At 38.9% G+C, this 16,686-nt stretch overlaps 2 protein-coding genes across 4 annotated transcripts in view; one reads left to right on the top strand and one right to left on the bottom strand.

The window, feature by feature from the left end:
* Positions 1-4,184, top strand: part of RNF11 (ring finger protein 11) — a 33,613-nt gene extending 29,429 nt beyond the window's left edge. The window contains exons 2-3 of the mRNA XM_074832067.1: positions 2,193-2,362; positions 2,964-4,184. Of these exons, the coding sequence (XP_074688168.1) occupies positions 2,193-2,362; positions 2,964-3,135 (342 nt within the window). The 3' untranslated portion in view covers positions 3,136-4,184. The remainder of the gene's footprint in view (positions 1-2,192; positions 2,363-2,963) is intronic.
* Positions 4,185-12,088: 7,904 nt separating this feature from the next.
* Positions 12,089-16,686, bottom strand: part of TTC39A (tetratricopeptide repeat domain 39A) — a 48,594-nt gene continuing 43,996 nt past the window's right edge. For all 3 annotated transcript variants that reach the window (XM_074832064.1, XM_074832065.1, XM_074832066.1), the window contains one exon: positions 12,089-13,980. In XM_074832064.1, the coding sequence (XP_074688165.1) occupies positions 13,860-13,980 (121 nt within the window). In that variant the 3' untranslated portion in view covers positions 12,089-13,859. The remainder of the gene's footprint in view (positions 13,981-16,686) is intronic.

The raw sequence follows: 16,686 nt of genomic DNA, 5'->3' as shown, positions 1-16,686 counted from the left end.
GTACGTCTTTGTAACAAAGGAGTTAGCAATAATGTCTTCTGCTATTGATTTAAAGAAATGTAGCAAAGCCTTGGGGAAAAAAAAAGTGACTGATAGTTTGTGGTGTTAAGTTCTTGAAGCATAAAACCAGGACCAGGCCCTGCCTCAAGCTGATCTGTTCAGTGCAGATGTTTGGCAGCATTTGGGAGGGCAAAAAATGCTTTATTTTGCTGGCAGCAAAGGTTGCAGAGCCACTTCATGAACATTGTTATATCTGACAGGTCATCCCTAGCTTCAGCTGGTGCTTTTCCCTATCCAAATGATGATTAGAGAATACTTCAGGTAATTTAAACCATTAGAAGGCGGCTGATCTAGAAGAAATCTGTGATTCCGTGAAATACAGTTTAGAGTAGTCAGGAAATTAATCAAACGTACAGAACTACTGGCATTTTGTGTTTTGAACCTTCTTATAATTCCTCTGAGTTCTGCTAGGAAATCAGAGGGGGAAATCCTAGTGTGGCTTAATTAAGAGAAAACTGTGACTTTTACCCCACAGCTGAATAGCAAGTGGTAGGCACTGTGTTAAAACAATTGCCAGGCAGACTTGTATTTTTGACTAGCATTTCTTGTAAGCAAGGATTTCTGCTGCTGGGCATCCTCAACACCAGCTGGCAAGAGGCTGGTGCTCCTCGGGCTGCCTTTTGGCCTTCTTGAAGTCCTGTCCTGTCTTTCACTGCTAGGAAGCATAGCAAGTGGAAAGAAGAATTGCCTTATGAGGCTTTACAAGCGCAGTATTACGTGTGTTAAACCCCGTATCTGGACGTTGCCAGGTGTCAGCTGAACGCTGCACTAGACCATCGCCAGAACAGGCCAAAAGGCAGCGAGGAAACGGAACGTGCTGTGTTCCTGCTGCTGGAAGTACCTGAGCTGCCCACAGCACTCCACGCTCTGTAAGGACACACACGTTTTGGAAGGTGGCTGCTCTGTCACGGAGAGCGAAAGCCCACATCTTCCCCACATGGGTGAGAGCGAGTGGGAGTCTGGCGATGGGAGCTCAGTTGGAGGTGATGGGTGCTGCATCAGCGCTTCCTGCCACCCAGCTGCACACACTCCTGCAGGCTGCTTGGTTTGCAGCAGTGTTCTCTGAAACATCAACTCTGGCATTTTCAAATAGATGAATTGATGCTGTTGTGTCTCTGATGCACGAGGTTTATTTTCAGAACACATCTCTAAGTTTTTTCTGCTGTTTAAGGAGTACTTTTAAAATAGGCCTATTGCAAGAAACTGTCTCCCTATTAACAGTAGATTTATGGCTACTGGCCAATACTGTCCTAATAGTATCTCCTGTTCAAAATTGGTATTTACATTCAATTAAAGTGCTTTAAAAGCAAATAAAATAAGTACATGGTAATATAAATGTTAGTAAAAATATCTGATCAAAAGTTTGTTAATATTCAAAAGAATCTTCTGAGAATGTGGCAGAGGAATGACTACATAATACTTACATGTTGCCTATCTTTTGTTTGGGAAATATGTACTTAAACATACAGCAGTTGAAGTCCAGTTTGGGAGAACTTGTAAAATCATATTAATGTATGAGAAAAAATGTAAAACTTGGATTACTTAAGGTATTCTTTTTATTGTCCAGGTGATGTTTTTTTAAACACACAAGAATTAAATCTACAGTTCTGGATTGGAGTTTGTGTGGCCCAGAACAGTTCATGTTAATGTTATTACAGAACCGATAAAACCTTCCTCTCTAAAACTCTTTAAGAATAGGCACTGTCCTCATCTTTGCAAATAATTCTTTATAAATGTTAAAAAAAAAATCTACTTTTTGTTGCAAATACTGGGGGTTCTTCCTCAGCCATTGCGTTGTTCAATTCAGTATCTTAGCAATTCACCAGGTGCCTGTAAGGTTTATTTGCTGTCATATGGAGTTTCTTGTACATATATTTCATGTATGAACAATTCCTGGAGATAAAAAGCTTTTGCAGAGAACAACCACAAACAGCTCCTTGCTCAAGATACTGGCCTCAATTCTTTATCCCAGTCTCAATATAATTATAGCCCCAAAATTGCAAAGTAGGAGTGGGAGATCATGCAAACATTTGTAGGACTAAGAGGAAGAGTTAAAACACATTGCCTACTGTGTTACGAAATGCTAGGAAAGCCTCTGTGGGTTTTTTTTAACTGAAATATTTTAATTTTAGGAGCAAGTCCCTGTTCCTGTTTATCACCCGACTCCTAGCCAGACTCGGCTAGCAACACAGCTGACGGAAGAGGAACAAATCAGAATAGCGCAGAGGATAGGCCTTATTCAGCATCTACCTAAAGGAGTCTATGACCCTGGAAGAGACGGCTCCGAGAAGAAGATCAGAGAGTAAGTTACAGAAACCGAACTGAACTAATGTGGCTGTTGCATTGGTTTATGATATTGCCCTGGGAAAACCTGATCTCGTCCTCCTGTTTTTGCTCTATTTTCAGGGACTGTAATTTAATGTAGCTCTCTGAAAAACATAACCATGCAGAAGGCTCTTGCTCCTTATCTTCACTTGTTTTCCTGTTACAGGTGAAAATTAACTTTCCTGACCCATGTGATTTATGCCCTTACAGGTTTTTTCCTCTTTATCCTCTTTTCATGGGGAAATAAGCTCATACTACTTCTTCACCCTTATGGCTCCCTTTTACCATTTCTAATTTTATGCATTCTGCTGAGCTGCCTCTGCCATGCCTACAGAAGGCTTCTTGCCCTCACTAACATTGTAGTATGTGCCCATGGTTACAAAGGAGATGCCAAAGAAACCCAAGTGCTTGGTGGAGCCAGCACTGACAGAGCTAAGAACTCCTCACAGTATCTAGAAGTACTAAAAGTTTGTTTGACTCAAACATATCCAGGTGTAGCTATTACACTGCTTTTCATTTCCAGTGTGGTAACAGCAGCTTAAATATTTTCATGATTTTTTTTTTCTTCCCCCCCCCAGATGTGTCATTTGTATGATGGACTTTGTTTATGGGGACCCTATCCGATTTCTGCCGTGCATGCACATTTACCACCTGGACTGTATAGATGACTGGTTGATGAGATCCTTTACCTGTCCATCCTGCATGGAGCCAGTGGATGCAGCACTGCTTTCATCATATGAGACTAACTGAGCCAGGGTTTCTCCACTGAACCTTCGAGGAGACCATCCACTTTAATGGGTTTGATCCTTTTGTCATTCAGCCCAAAGAGCCAGGAATTAGGAATTAAGATCATGCACAAAGTATACATTTCCTAATAAATAAATAAAAAATATTCCTGAATGGCTGCAAATATTGGAAAAAAACATAGTATTTTAGAGACTATAGAAAAGTAGGTTGTTATTTTTAATGTAAAGCCTTGACCCACCATTGTCTTTTAATGTTTGTTCTTACACCCATATATAGGAATTGTGTAAAGTGTTACAGCAACTGTAAATGTTTAAACTGTGTGTATCCAATTTTATTAGCAGCGAGATAAGAGTATTTTTTTCCTAAATAAAGTAACCAGTTTTGTTCTGATTCTTTTCACAAGTCCTGGCATTTGGGTCAAGGCTTTATTGAAATCTACATTTTATAACACTGGCACAAAGAAATAGTTTTAAGCTTGTTTGCACAGTTCTTTTTCTTTTTTTTTTTTTTTTGTTTCCATTGGAGATGGAATTCATTGCCTTAGGTCTTTTTAATAGTGTATTGTTATTGTTGGGCTGGCTCTATGCTTGAAAACCAGTTTATTTATAACCTGTTAAAAGTGCTATATTTTGTTTGCAGTTAGGAATATACAGACTTCAAAGTGATCTCCTAGCTTGTAAGCAAACTGAGATGCATTATCCCTTTTCTACAAGTGATGTGGAATATGAAGATACGAAACAAGTCCTACAGTGAAATTATGGTTTCATGTTTTTTATAACTTGCTTCGGTTTTGATGAAACTACAGTCCTTACACTTTAATATGTCACCTTTAACTCCATCAGGTTAAAAGTGGGCCAGACGGACAATAAATAGTTAAGCTGCCATGACTGAAAAAAAATATTTGGAACTAATGTAGCATTAGCGTTGATCACTTTATTCTACTTTTTTCTCCCTGAAAATGGTTGTCTTGGATCATAGCAAATGGATATTGCATCTCTCATTCTTGTAGTTCTTAGGTTATCAGAAGTTAAGAATAAACATACTGTATCTCAGTCTCCTGTATTAAATGTATCTGTTGAGCCCTGCTGGCTGACACATCAGTCCACCAAACAGATATGAAATCAGGTATGAGAAAAATATTTTGGTTTGCATGTAAATTCGAAGTTTATATAAACACAGACTGTCATACTAGCAGTTGAGGGGGAAAACAGTACTGCTATAGCCAGAATGACACAGCTAGCTAATTTCTGCAGCAAACAGTATGTGCTTGTTAGGAGATGGTCTAGCAAAGATTGTAGCTGTAAAGACCTTTTATCCACTTAGCATGTTTTTCTTTCTGTTTTTCTCCCCCCCCAATGTACTGTGACTTTTTCAACACGATGCTGATGATGCATTAAGAAGTCCTGGTCTAGCAAAATGAGATGCAATCTCAAGTCAACCACAACACATCAAGGAATGTTCTTGATTGTTTTTCATATATAGTTTGAGTACTTGATACAACAAGTTTTGTTTAAAGACCCACATACTTTGAAGACTTAGGGTATTTACAGTATAGAAGAATTGTGCATGTTATGGATAATTTTTGAAGGGTTGGTCAGCAAAATGTAGAATCACCATGTTGATTTATTTATTATTGCTGCAACTGACAGCAACCTCCTCTCTTAGAGAAGAACTCCCAGTAGCAGTCAGAAGGAACTGAAAGCAGTCTGCAGTTCTAGATTCACTCAAATGGCTACACATTTATCTGGACACAATTTTTTGCTGAATTAATACATACCTAATTACATGGATCAAAATCTGGGAAGAGAGACCTGAAGTTGTGCAATATCATTGTTCCTTTTCATCATTCCATGTGTGTTCTCTTGTCCTCCTTTTTGTCTGTTTGTTTTGGGGATTTGGTTTATCCTTTTTTTTTTTTTTGGTAAAACAATGTCCACATTAAGTATTAATTTCTTTATCTTGTTAAAACTGGCAAATGAACAATTTCAAAAAACAGCATTGTCATGTTGGTATTAGTCTTTATTTATTACAAGACTTGATTAAGAAAGATCCAAAAGAAATATGAAGTGACCGATTATTGAGCTGAATGCTTTTCTAGGCACTTTGTATAGCTGAACTTTTAACACTGATTGATATGCTTACTGGGCTAAGGGAAAAAATTACTTTTATTAAAATACTTGCTAAATAGCAAAAAGGTGGGAAGGGCTAAAACTAGAGTTGAATACACAAAAACATTCCAGAAAGTTAAAATTTTAGCTTAAAGACAAATGTGTAAATATAACAAATAAATCAAATGATTTTTTCAAGTTTTTAGGTGCAGTGCTGTTCTGGATGATTTCTAATTCAAAAAAGTAATTGATCTGAATTTAATGCAAAACAACGTGTAACCTGAATTTTAGCAACAGTTGTGAAACCAGATCTGTGTCTTAATTCCACCATCTGTAAGATGAAGAGAATATTTGCCTCCTGTCTCAGAGGTATCTAATAAATTACTTACACTTCAAACATAGTAGACAGTCCATTTACAGCACAGCTGTTTCCTAACTGGAGTCTGCTGCAGCTCTTGCTCATCTGGACCTGTTCACCCATAGCCCTTGTTATGCCAGGGCTGTATGTTTCATAGTAAAATGCCTGCAAAGCAATTTTTGAAGAAAAAAAAAATTCTTACAGCTACTCTAAGTAACCAAGTTTGTAAGTGCATCAACAGTCATCAAAAAATGTTGCTTTAAAGCAAAGGATGATGAAAATATTCAGTGCAACAACGCTGTTTGTACTGTGGAACTGTAACTGGCAAAACAACCCAGGCACAGACCCAGAAATAGCTCATCAGGCTCAATCCTCTGCAGTTTCAGGCAGCAACGCAGAAGATGGTGAGTGTGAAAGTCCACACACCTCGTCAGTGCCAGACGCCACTGCCTCTCCTAGCAACCTGCCATCCCATTAAAAGACTGAGAGTTGCCCCAGAAGTGCCACAGAAAGAGAGCAGGTAGGGACCAAGGGCATCGCTGACATCCAAGATGCTTGTACAGCAGGGAAATTGTTTGGTTACAGCTGCAGATTATAGTAGAAAATGGATTTTGTCTCATACAGCAGAAGAAAGATATCCCACAAATCTTAAGTAAAAGAGATGCAATAACAAGTAATGAATACTCAATTTTATAAAGATGTTTATGCTTAAAAATTCTTGTATGCTAGTAGAATTACCACTTCAATCATTTTACATCTAAGGATGATAATCCTTACTGCTTGTTGCCAGTTCATTATGTAAATCTGGAAGAGAATCAGAAAATTTGTACATAAACAAAAAAAAAGCCCACAGAATTTCTTTGTGAGGAGCTAGTGTTCTAGAAGAGCTCTAACCACATAAGGTTTTAAAAGGTCCTACTGTCTTGCAGCTTCCCAGGGCTGAAAGCAATTATGTGTTTGGAAGGCTGACAGTCCTCTCTTTGCAGGGGCAGAAGTGTACGTTTCTAGGCTAAGGGATTATGAAATACCTGAACTTACTTAAGTTGCCACAGTTTCAAGACTTCGACATTTCCTGTCCTTGTGCAATCGTGGTAAGGATGAAAATTCTTCTGAGTCAGACTGTCAGTTAAATAAATAACAAAATGGCTGAAACCAAACATACAAGGCCTCTCATCAGTTAAATCATGGATTAAAACAGACTTAGAAACAAAGTGGATGCTAGCTGAGTACAAATACAGTTTATTACAGACACCACATTTTTATTAAAAACATACATACTAGTTGATAACCTATAAAAAACATGAATAAAATCTGTCCAGAAGAACCCTTCTTGACTTAATACCCAGAATAAAAATTAGCTTCAAGGATTAAGTTGTCTTCTTATATAGCATTTAACTTCGAAGAATATAATTTATGCTAACCATCCTTTGCAGATTATCTTACATTTAAACCTGTTCTGGGGTAAGAGTTAGGGGCTTTGGAATTTTTGGTATGAAATGCAAAGTTAATGCCTTTTGATAAAAAGCACAGTAAACACACTCTGCAAAAGCATCTTTTTGATTTAAGCAGAAGAAATAACTATTTGCATGCTAGCAACTGATTTATTAGAATATCAACTCTGCAATGACACTTAGCTAAGTAAAAGCTGCAGAGAGGAATCTGTAAGGAAAAAAATTTGTGAAAATGCCTGTACGTGTTTCTAACAGTGCAAAGGTATGTACTTAACAAGAGGGGACCAACCATACTACAAACAAAGAAAAAGCCCCCAAACCACCTCTGTTCTGTTCAGTTGGAAAAAAAGTAGCAATAACTTTATAAACCTATTCTTTCCAGCACCAACCCCTAGAAAATACTTGTCTTTATTTTAAAGAAGGCATTTCAACAACTGCACACAACAGTAGATGTTCAATGCCCTGCAAATACTACATGTGCCCTGGCTGTCCACACCAAGCATTTTTCCTGGACACAACAGGCCCTGCTTTTGCTCACTACGGGCACTTTTGCTAGGGTTCTCACTGCAGAAAGACCGACTGCCTTTTTAGCCTCTTTTTCCCTGCCCTCTCCCACATTAGTGGTAGCTGCCTGTCTAATCAAGAATTCACACTGGGTAAGCAGATTGAGACAGACAAGACAGAAATTCAAGGAGAACAAGATGACTCACTCCAAAACTGTGTTTTTCTGAGCAGGATGGAGCCATCCCAGGCACTGTCCCACTGAGGCAGAGCTCTGCTATTCCAGAGTAAAAACTGTCTGATGCCCTTGACCTCTCCAGCCTAAAACTGCTTTTTGGTGAGGTTACCTCATTGAAGGGCTCTTGCTAGATTGCCTGTTTGGGCATTTCTCCTTGTAGAAGGCTATGTACTGCATGCTCTCTTTCCTTTATGATCCCATAGCAAACCATTAGTAAGGGCCCTTAACCTCCCTCCATTTTCCTCAGCCATCATCTGAAAAGGTGTCAAAGCTTTTTTTTTTAAAAGAGTATTTTTTTTTTTAAAGTGCTGAATTTAATAGTTCAAACAATTCTGGTAACTTTTCAAAAAGCTTTGGCTACAAGTCCTGCTCACTGGTGTCAGTATACATACATAGGCTTTTTGTGTATATCTATATATACTTTTTAATATATACGTGCGTGACAGATCACACACTTCCAATAAACATGTAGCAAAGGCACTATGCATGAGACTCCTGCAGTTCCTTTGAAATACCAAGAATTATTCGCATCAGCAATGAGCCCAGCATCACAGAACAGAAACCTGACCCAGGACCCAGGTATCCACGAGCCGCAAGAATGAAAGCCAAAGCAAATTTTTCACAATGAGAACAATCAGCCACTGGAATAATCTCCCCAGGGATGTAGTGGATCCCCCTTAAAAGCTGGGATCCCCCAACTTTTAAGATTCAGCTGGACAGCATGCTGGGCCATCTTGTCTACGCTGTGTTTTTGTCAAAGGTTGGAGCAGATGATCCTCGAGGTCCCTTCCAACCTGGTATTCTATGATTGAAATACCAAAACTGCAAGTGGCCCTGCTAGTTGCTTCTAAAAAAACTTTGCAGCTGCCCAACAGAGGCTGTGTAACCTTGGTAGTGATGACAGCAGTACTGTGTACTGTACCCACATGAAGATGACATTGAACATGATCCATATATTGTATCTTCTAAACAACATTGCTTCACCTCCCTAGAATGATTTACTGAACACTGCTAACCATCAGAGTTCCTATTCTGCATCTTTGGATAGTAGGAGCAGAGGCACTCTTCACGCACACACACTGCCACCTTTACCAAAACATCAGGAAAATCACCACATTCACAAACAAAACACCAGCTCATCCTAGAACAAAACCTACACTATCAACACCAAGCACAGCCCCTGTGGTTCCAGCACTGCAGACAAACATCCTACACAGCTCCTGCACCAAGAAAGTCATTCCTTACCTCCACAGGATAAAAGGAACACCAAGAGATGAAAACTATCCAGAATATTGCAGCTTTCACTTCTCTTTCTTACCATATTGCTACATTGCTTTTCAGCCACAGACCTGAAACTGTTGTTACAATACTCAGACTAACATGAAATAAACTTTTTTTTTCTTTTCTGAATTGAATCAGCCCATAAAGGGAGCGTGTGTGGGGGTGTGTGTGTGTCACTGCTCTGTTTTGTATTCTTTCTGTAAAATAGTCAAGGAGAGATAAAGCAAGTAGAATTCAATGCAATGCATAATTCTAAATAAACATTTTGCCTATGTTTAGCCAGCAATGAAAGTAAGTAGGTCCAGAGATGTAAAAAACCCAGAAAATAATGGAACACAGCCCAGTCCTACAAAAACATTGTTGAATTTGGAGCAAACACCATGAAGAACTTTACCACAGTGCAATGCAGATATTTATTAGCTCTGTTGCTCTTCATAAATCTTGGAGACGGGGATTGACTGGGCATGTTCTTAAAAGAAAGTATTTGTATTTATATAATTTTTATAAACACCTGAAGCAAACCTAGATAGCATCTTTAAAAAATATTTTATGATGACAAATCATTCAGTTAAAATACCTGCATTTCACGCTTTGCATATAATCTATCACAAAAAGGTATTTGCAGAACATAATGAGAAAAGAAGCGAGTTCATTTCTAGTCTGTTCAGGTTTTCCAGTCTCATTCATCAGTGACGTTTCCAACCAGTAACCATTTTCCTGTACAGCAGTAAACAACATGACTCACCTCTTTATCTTCTCCTCTTCCTCCCAGAGGGGGGAACTGTGTGGAATGCATTGTTTTGGTCATTTCATATTCATTTGCTTTGCTGCTGTGTTTTTGGGCTTGAGAAGGCAAAGAAACGCATCTCACAGGTGGAACTGGAGGCCAAGAGTCTTGTTTTTAAACTCCTGGGAGTGCCTTTTGCATTCTGGGACTGACCTCTAGGAAAGCCTTGTTTCACACAGAGGAGCATTACTTGATGCTTCTCTTGGGCCAGAGGCACACAAGCTGTCACAGCTATCATCCCATGAGCTTTTAGTAATCTTGGACCCAGGCCACAGATCAACTAAAAATACTAAGGCACTCAATATAGAATTTAATGTCAAAACCAGTGTGAAATGGGAGTAAATGTTTGATATGATCCCATTCTAGACTGCTATATTTTCTAAAAGGCAAAGTTTCCTAAGCAAAGTTTTGAATGCTGTATCACTGCAGTGTAAACAACCTGAGGTGGGGCACTGTCAGAATGGGACAGTCTTTAAACCAGCCATGACAGAACACGTTAATTGTAGATCGTAATAGAACTGTGTATCAGTAATAAATCAAAGCACGTTCCTATGCTACTGGTTTAGTTGAGCAATCATAAGTGGGTGTCTCCAAATAATAGTAGCTGTATTATGTTTGTGACTTCATCAAAATCTCTTTTGCTCATCAGGAAAACCTGTGACCAGGTTCAGCTTCAGCCCATCGTTCTTCATCCAACAGGTTATCTCACCTGGTGTTATTTATAGGAGCTAGGTGTTGATGTCCTTACACCTCGATAGACCTCAGTATAAGCTGCTGGCTTTTCAGCCCATATCCTCCCTTCGGTTTAATGAGAGACCCCACATACATGGATTCCACAGATCAGATCTAATGATAAAAGTGATGCTCATTTTACTGTTTCTCCCTTCCTGGCCACTACCACTTTCAGATGACACAGCGATATCATGTGGGGCACCATGGCAATTGCTGAAGACATTCAGGAAACTGAGCATGAATTTCTACCCCTCCTCAGCTACTGGCAGGAAACCACTTACCAGTGCTACTAAAAAAAATACATAGGAAAAGAAATATAGTTTGTAAAAGTTTTATGATAAAGGTCCTACCAAGTGTAGAAAACTATTTTCTGCTATATGAGTTGGTAGTTTGCCTTTGGTTAACTTCTCTGGCTTTGCCGAGGACTGAGAAGAGTTGATACCAGCAATTGCTGGCTAAAACCTACTACACAGAGTGAGTTTCTCTAGTGTTAGTCAGACAATTCAATGTTTGCAAGCAGAAGGAAGTGCTCCTTTTGCAAATGAGGTGTTGACTATATCCATCTGAAATAGTACTTATGTTTCCTGAATCTTAGGCCATGCTGAAAATCCTTGATTTGTGATTCCATTAGAGTATCTGCTATTTTCTAGTAGGTGAATGTACTGAACACTGAAGCTGTCTGAGAACTCACACCAGTTGTACTTTCCCTAATTCATTGTAATTGGGCCTCCAGACTGATGAAGCAATTTACCATTCTGGAGAGCTGCTTCAGGCAGAATGGAGCAGCTGCAGGAGAGGCCATGGAAAAACAATCCCAGCGTAGACCTTCCAGCCCATGCTGACACCACTGAGTGTTTTATCCCTGCCACAGAAGAGCACCAAAATGAAGTACATTGATTAACAAAGAGTAATGGTAGGCAATTAAAAATGTAACACATTGAAAAACATATGCAGTGACAACGCACCAGACCTTCCATTCATCCTTTAGCAAGCAAGGTGTTATCTTCCTTTAGAGAGTTCAGAATATTACAGTCTGTAAATAAACCTTTGTTGTTGCATCAGAAAGGTGAATATTTCCTATTGGTTGAGAGCTGAAAAGTCAGAGTGAAAGCATGGACTCCTTGATCATTGCTAACTACAAAGCCCTCAGCTGAAGCTGGAGATCAAGTCCACAATATGATGGTGTTTGTGCTCAACCAAAGATGACTAAGAAAATCTTTGCATTTTCATTGCTGCAAAGAATCAGGGAAGTTAACTGCATACTGCACAGTATGTCCTTTGTGCAATGTATCTAAGATCAGGCAAAACTTGGTTGTGGGTGAAATTTCAAAGAGCGTTTCAGAGGCCTTGAGAGATGAATCTACAGTCAGAAGGATTGTTCACTTTCTGCAAAGTACAATTTATGCTAATTTTCATGGCATTGCTTGCTTAAAAGATGCTAAGACTGCCAAAATATTTGAAAAGGACACAACTGGAAGAAGAGGCGTTATATGCATGAAGTAGAACAAGAATCTTTTTTATTCTATACAAAGAATGACTGAATTTTTACACTTAAGTTTTGATGTGCAATATGTAAATAGCATAACTTTATACTGAATTTTATCTGAATTGAGAAATTTATCTGAACTGAATTTATCTGAGAAAGTCACTTTAAAAAAAACACATTCTTCATGTACGATTTTAACTTGGGAAGACTTTTATAAAGGGTGTCTATTTTTAAGACAATGCAAGTTCTCCATGTTGAGGAATAGGTGTTTCTGTCTTCTTGCATATTAATTTGCAATTATAAAACAATGTCATTTCCTTAGAGGAGGTAAAAGCAGAGCTATAAACTGTCAATCTTCTCTTCTGCTGGGAACAATCACTTTAGAAAGAATATTCACTGTGAGGTACATAGATACGAATCTTCCTGACAAACATCTCCATTGGAGAAAAAGGGCTGTCAGAAGACCTCCCATCTCCACATACCAGAATGGGTCATGGGGAAGAAACTCTTTCAAAAGGGAGGTAGAAGTGTGCCCCAAAAACCCACAGGCATACAAACATGGAGTTAGCCCGGAGAACAGTAAATATGAGTCAAATATGTGTTACGTCTGACTTTACCAGTTTGAAGAAAAGCAGCATTCTATGGCAGACAGCACTGGAAAGCAGACATAGCGCTCTGCTCTATTCTCAAAGCCTCTTACACAGAAATTCCCCCAAAAGATCAATAAAGAGCAAAAAGAATGGGCTCTCCTTTGTGAAAAGCAAAGCACTGTGCCAAGGGAGCCTACTCCAACCTTCTTAATGCAGGAAACATTGCCATACGATCTCCTTAAACATGGACATCTCAAGTTAGGCAAACCTAAGAACAATCGTTTTAAAATGGAACTGACTATCACAGTAACTCCTGTACTGCTGTGCAAACAGTGCAACTTTGCTGTTTCTTAAGTGACTCTCAAGGACTTGTGCTATAAATTTGATATAAACTTCAGATCATGTTTGTTCTGATGAAAAAACTGTTTCCTAAGGTCCTCCCATTTGTAAACTTGTCAAAGAAGAAGTGATGCAGTTTTATACTATCATCACCTTCCCCCCTCCAAATTCTTGGTAAATCATTCAGCCACTACAAGCAGCCGACTTGACATGAAAACCAAATTAAAGTCAAGATACTTGCATAAGGGAGACCATTTTTTTCCACCAGCAAGTTTCCTATAGAAGCAAAAATGTGACTAGTAAAAGCTGGTAAAGAGAAGCATTCCATGCACAACTAGAAATGCCCAGGATTCAGAGCTCTTCCCTGCTGTGTTTCTTGTGCACCAAGACTTTTTCTCACACCATTTCAACTAAATAGGTGCTTGGAAAAAGTGATGCTTCCTTCTCAACTGCTAGCAGTATGAATTCAAACAAACATTTATAGCTAACTGAGATCAAATCCGTGAATCTTTAAAGTTTTGTTGTTTGTTTTTTTGTAATTGTTCCGCTTTATGTTGTAGCTTGCCTAGTAAATGTTGTGAACGCAAGAAAGGCACACATGATTGAAAAATGAATTACACAGATGTAAGTATTCAAAAAGCCACTGTTGAAAAAACAATATTTTTCAGGGTTATGGTTGGTTTGAGAGGGTTTTTTTGCCATGTTATTACACTAGATTAATGTCTTATGCATCACCTTTAAAATTTTAAATGATTTGGTTTCTCACTGACTTGAAAGAGAAGGAAAAATAATTCTAAAGTGTCAGTAATTTTCTGCACCAAAGTTTGCAACAAACAGGACATCAAAGAAGAAAAAGTTACGACACTGCCGAGGCTCCAGAGTGCATTCCATTTTCTGGGGTGGATTTGGCTTGGTGCAGGGCAGCTTGAATTCTGAAATGTGTTCTTGTTTCCATGGAGTAATTCTTGTAGTTTTGTCTAAAACAAAAGCAGATCCACTCTGATGAATATATATTTTTTAAAACATTTTCAAGTTATCTTTATATTTATTGTTCTAAGCAAAACAACTGTAGACAGCAAAAAAGCCTTTCTTCACAAGCTCCTTTGTTGCCTACTCTAAAATACAAGGCATGTGTTCCTAGCCAAACAATGCAGCTCTTTGTTCTTTATTTGTAGTTCCACTGTCTGGCAATTACTAGAAAAATATAGCTTAATAAGAAATTGAATCTGGTCCATTCGATCAAGATACTGAGTCCATATTAAATATCTATAACATCCACTTAGTTTACATTCAGAAATTAGATTCCCTCCCCCAAAGTATAACCGACAAATTTGAGTAGAAACATTTTCAGGATTTTAAAAAATAATTTTTGTAAGATAGACTCATCTTAATTCAGTAGGCACATTTCAAGGAAGTAGAGAAGAGGAAGAAAAAATAAAAAGGAAAAGACAAAGAAAGAGAGAGAGAAAGAAGCTGTCCTGAATCAGAAGAGGGAAACACCCCATCTCCATCCTATGGTTGTCAACAGTGTGTACTGTGTGTAGGAAATAAGGTGACACAATTTGCTGCCCTAGAAACTTGGAAAGAGAAAATGGGCACACACGAGACTCTGTATCAGCTTTTGAGGACCAATTCACCAGCCGAGGGAAAGATTGGCAGGACTTCCCCCACAAACTCAGCAGTGTCATCTGCCTATAGTCTCCAGTAGTTATATCATGCTCTAAAGAGTTAGAGAAACATTAAAAGAATCTGTATTTTCATGGAAAAGCTTATATAAAAAAGAAAATTTGCCCCTAGGACCACATAGAAAGTGCAGATCCTACTTAATAGTAATCAACATGTCAGCTCCTGCAGGGTGGGTGCAGAATCCAGATACCAAAGAGGATTAGACCATGCCAATTTTCTTTTAGAAGATATTTGTCATCTTTACAGAAACATAACATTAAGTATTAAACAGTCTGTATACCTTAAAAGCATTTAAGTTCAAAATTCATAATTCAAATCAAGCATGGAAGCATATTATCTGTCACTATGGCAGTCTCTTTGTAAAAACAAGGAATTCCACGCCGATCCTACACCAGCTTATAATTTTATGTATGCAACACTCAAGAGGCTGACTGAGAAAAGGAGGTGACCGGGTTCTGCTGTATGCTGATCTGAAACTCTCTGGAGTGTTTTCTTTAAATTAAGTAGATTTTGTCATGCAGATACTGTATGTCTCATCAGTAGCTTGATATTCTTGCTTGTAGCTTACAGTCATATAAATAGAAATAGAAACATTTCCATGCACGACCGAGCCAAAACTGTTTATCATGTCATTCAACTCTTTCTCTCAGGGCTGAAACATTCAAGCCAGCAGCAGTATGTGGATTTAGGTCAAGCAAATCAAGCGTCATGCACAAGCCAAGTGCTCGTCTGCACTCCTGCCAATTGCAAACAGAATTCTGCAGTCCTGAAACCCACCATGGACAACGCGTTCTTCCCTCTAGTGGCTGCAAAGGCATTCAACGTTTTTAGCTGAAAGCTTATAAACCCTGAGCATTTTAATGTAGTGTAATGGCTACAGGTGGAAATTTAAGGACTGCATTTTTTTTTGATGGACTGAAACAAGTCGGGGTTTTGTGCTGGTTTTTTTTTTCTGCATATCATTACAGTTTCTATGAGTTCTTTGAGCAAAGCAAGTCAGAGTATTAGCTTTTCATATGCTGGGTAACCACAAATTTTTAAGAGCTATTGTCTGCTGGTGCTCCTCTTTAATCCACACACTTTTCCTCGAGGGGGCCTGCAACCTGAGCCACACAGAGCTGTCAGGGGAGAGGTGCAATGCCTGAGCAGCAAGCGATACAAGTACCAGATGGAATGAGAAGCTCTGAATCATTAATTTCTAGATCTCTTCTTAAGACAGATTTGAACAAAGAAACAAGGACAGGAGGAGAGAAGTGCTTTGAGGAATGTGAAACCAATTCAAACACTTTCCATTGCATTTTGCTCATGCAATTTTTGCTCTTCTTATTATCTTCCATGAGTCTACAGAGAACCAGCCTCACAAGCATAGGGGAGTAAGAACTGCAATATTCTAATTTTTGTGTTGACAAGCTTTTGGCATAATCTTCGGTAGGCTGATTCACCACTCTGTCTTGCATAGTGGGCTGACTTGGACAACAGCTCAACACAAAAACTCTATCTGACCTCTCTGAAACTTGGGGCCAGACACCAGTTTTGTAGCTGCTCACACCGGCGGCAGTGACTGGTGTGACTCTCTGCACTTGGAAAGATGCAGACATCTGGACTCATTCAGGATGAATCCTGCTGCAGGATGCTTGAAGAGGGTGAGGGTTGTTTGGTTTGGATTTGTTGTTCCTACCCACCCAACCCCCCACCCCCTAAGAAATCTTGGCTCAGTGGAGAAGTAAAGGTTCGGACAGAGGCAAAAACCATCCTTTGTTAATTTTACAATAGAGAACATACATGATCAAGTCCAACTGTTCCTGATAAACCTACTTTGCTAGAGAAATCAATCACACAAAATAGTAAAAGCTGCCTTTCAGGTGCAGATGAAACAATACAAAGATACTAAATGCAACCGGAAGCATTATCTTAAATGTATTTCATCAAGAAAACAGCGCTGCCAGCCATCAGTTTGAGTAATGCCACTTCAGCCATAACTTAGAGCTTTGATTTAA

This window comes from Strix aluco, chromosome 8 (assembly GCF_031877795.1).
Source record: "Strix aluco isolate bStrAlu1 chromosome 8, bStrAlu1.hap1, whole genome shotgun sequence".
Lineage (NCBI taxonomy): Eukaryota > Metazoa > Chordata > Aves > Strigiformes > Strigidae > Strix > Strix aluco.
The sequence above is the reverse complement of the archived record's forward strand: the minus strand, read 5'-3'. Positions and strand labels throughout refer to the sequence as shown.